Source organism: Denticeps clupeoides, chromosome 16 (assembly GCF_900700375.1).
Source record: "Denticeps clupeoides chromosome 16, fDenClu1.1, whole genome shotgun sequence".
Lineage (NCBI taxonomy): Eukaryota > Metazoa > Chordata > Actinopteri > Clupeiformes > Denticipitidae > Denticeps > Denticeps clupeoides.
In genome coordinates, this window is record NC_041722.1 from 12749390 (window position 1) to 12758231 (window position 8842).

The following is an 8842-nucleotide window of genomic DNA, read 5'->3' on the forward strand; positions in this document are numbered from 1 at the left end:
TGTCAGTCTAAAATCAATAACTAAACATAACACAGTGAAACTATAAAACCTTTAAATTATAATTGGCTGCAGATGAGCTGATTTAACTTAATGTTTTTTTTTCTCTTTTCTTTTCAGGGACACATGGACGAAGACGTCCAGGCTGCTTTACTGCAGATCATTCGAATGAGGCAGGACTTTGTGTGTTGAACGGCTCATAGAGGCTTAAAGTCTGACCCAAACCCAGCACAAGAGCAACTTCTTTTAAAATCTGAAAAACCTGATGAGGCTCTGCAGCTTTGACAGTCGTGGGGGGGGGTCATTTAGGGTGATTATTATTATTTTTGATATAAATTTTAAAGGGTATTTTAAATCAAATGCACTTGACATTTCAGACACTCACCGCTGGATAGATATTTATGTGTGGAGTGGACATCAGTGCATGTCTCTTGCAGCTCATGAGAATTAAAAATGGTGCTGTGCCGCACACTTCAGCTGTTCTGTACTCAGGTCACAGTCAGCTGTATCAATGAAAGATTACGGATCACATTCCCTCACTGATGCCCTCCCACGACCTCTCCTCACACCGCACTCTCAGTTTTGGCTCATTTCACCTTTCACCAAGCACCGCACAGCGAGTAGATTGGGAGCAGGACTCCCTCCATCCCTACCCTCCTTGGGTTCTGGGCATAACTAAGAAATCCTAAAGGTCCAAACTAATGAACAAGCTCTCCGCAACACCAGCGTTTTGACTCAGCCATTTAGCCCTACTTCCCGTTTCACTCTTTTAAAAAAAAAAAAAAAAATTTTATCACCCCTCTCAGCGGTAGCTACAATAGTGGTGCGTCTGCCCACCGTTTTAGTAAGGCGTGCCTGTGCTGGATTTGGGTCAGCAGGTGACTGGCCACCCGCAGTGTCCTGCTGATGGAGTGATAGTGCCCTCTTGTGGTGTGACTTGGCTGGCCAAGTTTAGTGCGTAGGCGAGTTGACTAGCTCTTGAGGTCAGACTTTGAGATTTCTTCTTTTGTGCCTTTTAAACCGATATATTTTTTTCATGGCTTTGTGATACTTTATGAAACACTGGGTTACGAGCATTTATTCAGCAGGTCTGGAGTAGAATGGCACTGCGTGTTCAGGATGCACAACCGGGATGGTATCTGTTTCTATTTATCCTGTCAAATTACTCCTATAACTTTGTTTTTAGGATGTGATTTGGATAAATAGCAACTAATTGTACCTTTTTTTTATTTTTCATTTTATCTTGTCTGATATACACTGAAATGAAACAGCTGATGAACTTCATCCCTCTCATTAAATGAGTTAGTTTTTTTTTGTGTTTTGTTTGCCCTAACCAAGATTTGACTTGTTTTCTTGCTTAATAAAACTCTGTGAACAGTTTTTGTTAACATCTACACATACATTTGTAGTTTATTTATTTTCCACTACTCATCCACTACTGTTTTTCTTCATTAGTTCTACAGTTGTTTAATAAAAAGTCAATAAACGACCGATTATATAAAACCCAAATGTGTCCTGTAATAAAAGTGACTGCAGTCCACTTCACCGGGCCGCCATTGATGGTTTTATGTGTGTTCCCAGGGTTAGATGGATTACGGTGGGATAAAATTGGATCTGCTCTGAAAGTCCGCCAGGGAGAAGTGAGGGGGTGAGGTGGGAAGTCAAGGCAGCTGTTAAAGCCATGCGTTGTTCCAATTAGCCAATATATTGTTGTTAACATTTATTCTAATGCCGGTTTGATTAATAGCATCTGCAGGGTTGATATCGTAAGTACGTGTCCGCCACATCCATTTGAAATGCCGTTAACCTTTCATAGGAAACGTAAGACCCCCGTCACTCCACTTTTTACCCCCCCCTCCTCCCTTGGCTCGGAGTTATGAGGTCTCAATATTTTGATTGTCAGCGACGGCGCTGTGTGATGAACCCTCGGGAGAGTTGAAAGTTCACCTCGGCGCTGAGTGTTGTTGCCAGCGCGGTAATGATATCCCTCTGTTCGCTAAAGACAGGCATGTGAAGGGCCGTTCTCTCTCAGGCGCGCTCCTCTGAGTGGGAGCAGTGCATGTGGTTCTGCTTTAAACACAATCACAAGTGGAATGAAAGTGGCTCTCTGGCATCAGCTCTTTCCCTTTTATCTTGTAGCGTTCATTGATTTTGTACTTTTTGCCTTTTTTTTTTTTTTACTACCCCAACCTCCCCTTTCTCTTAAAGGGGTTGTTTTTCTTTAGATGATTCTAACTAGACACTGAATTTCAAAGCAGGTACGGTGCTATTGTCCTCTGAGAAAGATCTTTGAAATCGGGTGCCATTGGAGGGAAAATATGCAAAAATCCCCCTTCGTATGGACTGCACTCGGGTCCCACTGTGACAGCAGTTTAATCTTTCTCTCTTCAAATGGTGAAGCGTTTTTGTTTGAGTTTTCGACTTCTACACGGCAAATGAAATGGGCTGTTGCCATTGTCGCAGCGTGTTATCGTTCCACCGCATATTTCGAGCGTTCCCTCTCGAATCTGCCTGCCGCCTTTTGTCAATTGAAAAGCTTCCAGCGTGGCGTAGGCCTGCCCCATCCCACACACTTTTTAATTAATTCAGCATTCGTCTTGCGTCTGATTACTTAAGGATCCGAAAGGCACTGGTTTCGAATTGCAGAGCCCCTCTCTTGTTTTATTACCCTGTTATTTGCGGTCTGTTTTGTATAAGCTGTTCTCAGCAATTATGGCAAATACAATTCAATCTGTTTGGAGATTTTTCCTTTAATCTCATTTCCAGGGTCCGTAACTAGAAACAGATGCCAGGCCTGTTTCCTTTTTTCTCTCTCTTTCTTAAAACATTAATCACCTCCTTAAGGATCACAGTGCTCTGATGCTATTTAACAGCCTCCCCCACAGACAGCCCCACGTCCCCCTCCCTCCGAGCCGAGTGGCTTGTAAGGGGGCTGCCACTCTGCGGGCTTTTATGCGGTTTGTTACCTCACTCAGTAGTCCCCTTCCACCGGGCTGCCTGGGACCCTAGCGCAGCTCGACTTCATTACGCGCACCGCGACTGGAGACCCGTCCACATGTCATACAAATTGTTTTTAAACTTTTTGCCGCCGCTCCTCCCCCCTCGTGTGTGTGTGTGTGTGTGTGTGTGTGTGTCGTAATACCACTCCTGCACCCCCCCCTGCACCCCGCTCTCTCCCCTCCCCATGAGCCAGGTTGGGTCAGCTAAGAGGCTGCTGCCATTTTCGGTTTCCTCTTTGGGCACGCCAACCACATCTCTGTCAGTAATAGGCCATTAGCCAGCACACGGTCGCCCCAGAGCTTGGCCCCCCACTCATTAGTCCCTTGGGGGCAGGACTTCTCCTGGCCTCAGCAGCCCTTTAATGTTTTTGCAGAGTTTGAAACACTTTGTTGCCTCAATAAAGTTCATTTATAGGATAATAAGACTCTGGAGGACACATGTTGCTGATTTGAGTTGGATGGCTTCAGCGTGTCTCCCACTCGCTGCTCTCTGGGAAGAGTCTCTGATCCTTCTCTGAACTGTGATTTGCGCACCTGGGACAGCATGCCAGAGAGGGGGAGCCAGGGGTGCGGTGGGGCTCTTTCATTTCCCAGGATTTACTGGATGGCTGGAGTGAAGGGAAGGACTGGGAAGAGGCCCATTAGAAAACCTAACCCTGCGCACCCCTGCTCCGAGATCCGCTTTTATTTATTTATTCGGAAAGCGTCGGCCTGCATAATCCGGGGTCCCGCTGATCTGCGTGGCCGAGGGACGGTAAATGTGCACTGGTACATGTGCTCGCGGTGTCCTGTTCACTCATCTCGCCTGACTTCATAAGGGATCATCTAATCAAAGCACACACGCAATTTAAAGTAGGCTTTCTGCCGCTGATCTGAAACAGGCCCTCAGCCACACGGAGCTCGTGCTCCGAGGTTAGCGCGCAACGTTGGCCGCCTCGCCTTGAAACGCAATAAGAACATTGTATACGCGCCGCGCTAAACGGTTTCATCTGAGCCCAGTGTTTTCCTTCTTCCCCTCATTAGCTCTTGGTTAACCGCTAATGCTTGGTGTATCCAGTCTCTCTCCAACCCCAGCCCCCCCTCGATGACTTAGCAAGAACCAGATGCAGCTCCCGCCCCACTTCTCTGTAATCCCCGAGCGAACGGAAAATCGGCCCATTTTCACATGTGCGCCCTGGGCCCGACACGCGGAGCCGTGTCCGCGGTTTAACAGGATGAGCCTGTGGACACGCTGACCCGGTGCTTGGACGCGTCTCCGAAACCAGTGCAGGGCTTGAAGAGCGGTGGGATGGACCTGAAAAACGTCTGTTTTCCAGCTTGCCGCAGAGCGCTGTGGTTACGTGCAGGCTTGTTAAGAAGAGAATTGGGTGAAACGTGGAGTGCACGTCGCACCGCAGGCTGGAAGGGCCCGTTTTCCCATGGATCCATTTGGACCGGGGTACACCCAATGCGGTGTTTACGGTGAACTGGTGGTCTGGTCTGGTCTGGTCCCTGGCCAGCGGTTGGTGACCTTAGGGCGAAGTTGAATTTTGCCTCCGTGTGATTTCCATGTGAAATTCATCAAAGCAGGACTTTTCGGTTCGCTTGGCCAATTTAAGATGCAGGGTGTGATTGGTCCAATAAGAGTTGGACAATCATGCGTATCTTATGCTAAACCAGGTAACCGATGAACACTGATTTGTGGAACGCCCTCCCTCCCATGGCATCAAATTCACTGTGTGTTACACTAATTGACAATTAATACTACAGCAATGACTATAATTTCAGATACGTTTATATAAAAGTGAAAGTGATGTGATACACTGCAGCACAGCACACAGTGCACACGACGGAAATGTGCATCACAATGACAGTCACTTCACTTTCTCTTCATTTAACCCGTCTCCTTGGTGAGCAGTGGGCAGCCATGAAAGGCCCACGGGGAGTGGTGTGTGGGGACGGTACTCTGCTCAGTGGCAGCTTGTTGGTTTGGGATTTGAACTTTCCGATTACGGGTCCGTTTACATACCTGCTAGGCCACCACTGGCCACCATGGCAGAGAAATATATTAGTTGCAGAAGCATTTAATCACAACCTCATGCCCTCCCAAAGCTGCCATACCAGACTAGATTAAAGAGAACGCTAAATGAATGTTAGGAAGTGAACATGCTGTGTGTTTTCACTTTGAATTGGAATTTTTTTTCAATTCGTTGATGCCGATAATAGTGATCCAGTCAACAATCCCTCTAGTGTGTAAAAGTCGGAACTTTGATTCCATTTTCTGGAACTTTATCACAGAGTGATGCGTTCTTATCACTTTGTCAGGATTTCTATGGGCACCCCTACCCCTCCTGAACTGGTGGTCTGGTCTGAAAGGTGTTAAGGGTGTTTACCGTCAGAATGAATGTGACTCCCGAATCCCTGGCCAGCGGTTGACGTCTGACTCAAGTGGGGTAGGCGTTCTATACGTCTTAAAGTAAGCAGTGCTGCGAATGTTGATCATTAGTTTTGGGTGATTGGTGGGGGGGGGGGTAAAAGAACATTTGTTATACAAGGCTGCAGCCCCACAATCCATTTGGAAACATGAAAGCTCACTCTCATCTCGGAAAGGAATTCACAAGACATAAACAGCCAGTAAAGTGGAAAGCTACATCTGTGTTCATTTCATTTGCCTGAAACGCTGCCACATTTGGTAATCTTTAGCAAAGGCCCTACTTCAAATTATCACGAACATTTCTGGAGGGTTATTGGGGGAAGGGGGGAGGGGGTACCCTAAAAGACAAGTACATCCCATCTGCTTTTAATGCAGAGTTGTGTTGGAAAACATGCATGTTAGCTGATTGCAAGGTAGAATAGCCCTCATGCTGACTTCCCTCTTCGTCTGCGCTAAATGCTCGGTGGTCGGATGTCGCAATGATGTTTGTGTCTTTCAGGGATCATTAGCAGTAATACCCTACTTTCTGTCCGGTGCGTTTGAAGCAGGAATATTATCTTTTAATTGTATCTATTGAGATTTATCTACTGAGATGTAGCTCTGTTTTTTTTTTTTTTAATGAAGGAGCTGCTCTTTTGATGTGCGAAAGTGAAGGTGCGGAGTGATCCTGTCTGTCCGTGCTGAATTTTAATTCAATTAGCCTCTACTTTTTTCCTCCCTCCTCATTAGTCAAGGTACTGGGTTAACACCTTCTAATGTTGCTTTAAAACGTTCCAATCTCCCATCTTTCATCCGCTCTTTTTCCGAGGCCTGCATCCACATGATTGCCAGCTCACTCTGTCTTTGATTGCACCTTTAAGCTTCAAACTTGTCTTTGAATTTAAATGCAAATTCCCCTGATTAGCTGTTTCCGGATGGCGCCTCGCGTGCCACAGCCCCGAACCTGTCGGGAGCGCCGCCGCTGCCACTCATCCGATCTGATATGTAGGATTTCTTTCCTTTCCTTTTTTTTTTGGCTTGCCGTAGATGAACCGCGCGCTGCAGGACATGTAGGCAGCCCAGCCTTTCATGTCTCCACTTCAGAGAGAGGGGCTGCTTTCTACCTCTCCAACCTGCCTCTCAGCAAGACCAAAGGGAAATATTTATAAGTCATCTGCACAACAAATATTCAGCCAGGCTTGCGAGTCAGCTCTCATAGACGGGAAGCTGCAAGCTGGCCTTTAGCAAGTTCTCCAACTCCAAACCTTGCCAGCATGAAGATTTGCCATGCTGTGGAGCTCTGATTTAGCAAAAAAAAAAAAAAAAAGCACTAATGCTAATTGGCACAGAGAGTAAACAAGTTATTTGAGTCAGTAAGAAATGCACAGAGTTCAGCCCACCGGCTCGGAAGTCTCGGGCTCTGTTTTATGGCACCGGTTCCACTTCAGGAGGGCCGTAAATGAATAACCGTGCAGCTCTTAATATCCCCCAACCCCTACTGTAATTACCATGCCAACACACTCCATTAGATATTCACCATGTAATGCCACATTAGCCTTTGCAATCTAAGTGCTTAAGATATGCCGGCGATATAGGTTGCGGTCTGCAACAGCAACTCGCACTGAATCATTGCTCGAGGCTACGGTGTCAGAACCCATTTGATTGTCGAGCAGAATCATTGACTGGCTCGCGAGAGCATTTATTTATTTTTTTTGCAGCCCTCCACCCCTCCCCATGAGTCTGTGGTGCTGAATGTTTGATGAGGTCGGGGCCGAGATGATGTGGACACGGCGCAGCACCGCTGCGCTCCTGCAGAGGGCAGACTTGCATTGCCGTACGTCCCACGTGGCCAAGGGGAGTCTGTAGCAGCAGCAGCAGCAGCAGCAGCATCCGCTGCTTGTAAAATGTCCCACAGAGAAGAAATTGTTCTTGATCAGTGTGGTGAGAGGCTTGGGGTGTGAGTTTGGCAGCGGTGCTGTCGGCTCTTAAAAAAACATGGCTTGATTTCCTCCATGCTGCTGAAGGTCCTCCTTTAGTCCATTATAGCAGGATTTTATTGGACCCGCATCGTAAAACAGCTGATAATCTCTGATTGGCTGTATTGCAAATAATTTTTCTATTATTACCAACAATAAATGCCGAACCTGGTTACATTTGAGGAGTCCGTAATAGTTTCAGTAAAGCAATGTGCAGGCCGGGGGGGCTGGTTTGAGAGTGAGCACTAACATGGTTCCTGCCATTGTGTCTGCACAAACAGACTCTGTTGTCTCCTTACCCTGCCCTTTGACCTTTGTCACCCTCGCACAGAGCAGGAGTTCTCTGGGAGCTTGATGACAAGGCCCTGAGGCAGTTTGTTTTTCTCTCGTGGGAGTGTTGACTGCTTCCCATTCTCCAGCGAGGCAGTGAGAAGACCCACAGAGAGCTCATATCTGTCTGTGACCCCGTGACACAGGAAGAGAAGAGGCGCTTTTCACTCAGGACCTTTCACTCACCATTCCACCATGCTTGTGAATGGTGACCCAGTAGATAGGCCTGATAATGAAGGGCTCTGCGTTAATCAGATTTAAAGATTTGTTTAATCTTATACATATAAAAAATGAACTGTGTAGCACTGAATTAAATTTAATATATACAATACATTTTAAGAGTATGGTGCACCGCTAAGCATTGTCCCACCGCCCCTAATACTTTACTGCTATTAAGGTTCAATCACATTAGCATCTGCCTTTACACCTGCTATTTTATTAAATCTCTGACTATACGGACAAATAAAATCTTGTAAAGTAAAATTTTCTCTGTTCTCTGAATTACTGATGGCCTAAGTGCATTTGGCTAGGTCATGCTAGCCAGTAATTCATGTTGCTAACTTGCCAAAATGGAGGAAAATAATTGAAAATTTGACCCAAATTGACAGCCTTGATTCTCAGGCTGATTCTCATTGTTCTCTGGTCCCAAATCGATTTCTGGTTGTGACATTTTACAGGTGTGGCTGTACCAGTACAATAAAGCTGCTCGCATCCATTTTTTACGTTCTAGTCATAAGTGACTCTTGATAAAGGGTTGTGGTGTCAGCACTTTCTGCAGACAAGCCCACAAATGTTCCTCTTTTTTTTTTTTTTTTTTTTTCATGATTTCTAGATCTAATTTTATATACTTGTGATAGTTAATCACAGATTTCATTAGGATTTGAACACAATACTTAAAGATTTAAAAGTGATCCAACAAAGGGAGTGGGAAAAAACGTGGAAGTCAGTTTCAGCTCTTGAGACTCAAGTAATGAAGAACTTGGATTTCGATCCCTGTTTATTCAGGTGAAATGAGCCGCCGTCAAATATTTGCATGGTGATTTGATTTGATTGGCTGCTTTGGCAGCGGGCATGCTGTCCAGGCTCCCAGCCGCAGCCCAGGGAGGACCGGGTGGTAGGAAGCCCACCATAATGCCTTTTTACGAATA

At 46.0% G+C, this 8842-nt stretch overlaps 1 protein-coding gene across 1 annotated transcript in view; it reads left to right on the forward strand.

The window, feature by feature from the left end:
* Positions 1-1506, forward strand: part of LOC114766171 (uveal autoantigen with coiled-coil domains and ankyrin repeats protein-like) — a 31276-nt gene extending 29770 nt beyond the window's left edge. The window contains exon 20 of the mRNA XM_028956819.1: positions 118-1506. Within this exon, the coding sequence (XP_028812652.1) occupies positions 118-189 (72 nt within the window). The 3' untranslated portion in view covers positions 190-1506. The remainder of the gene's footprint in view (positions 1-117) is intronic.
* The last annotated feature ends 7336 nt before the right edge of the window (positions 1507-8842 follow it).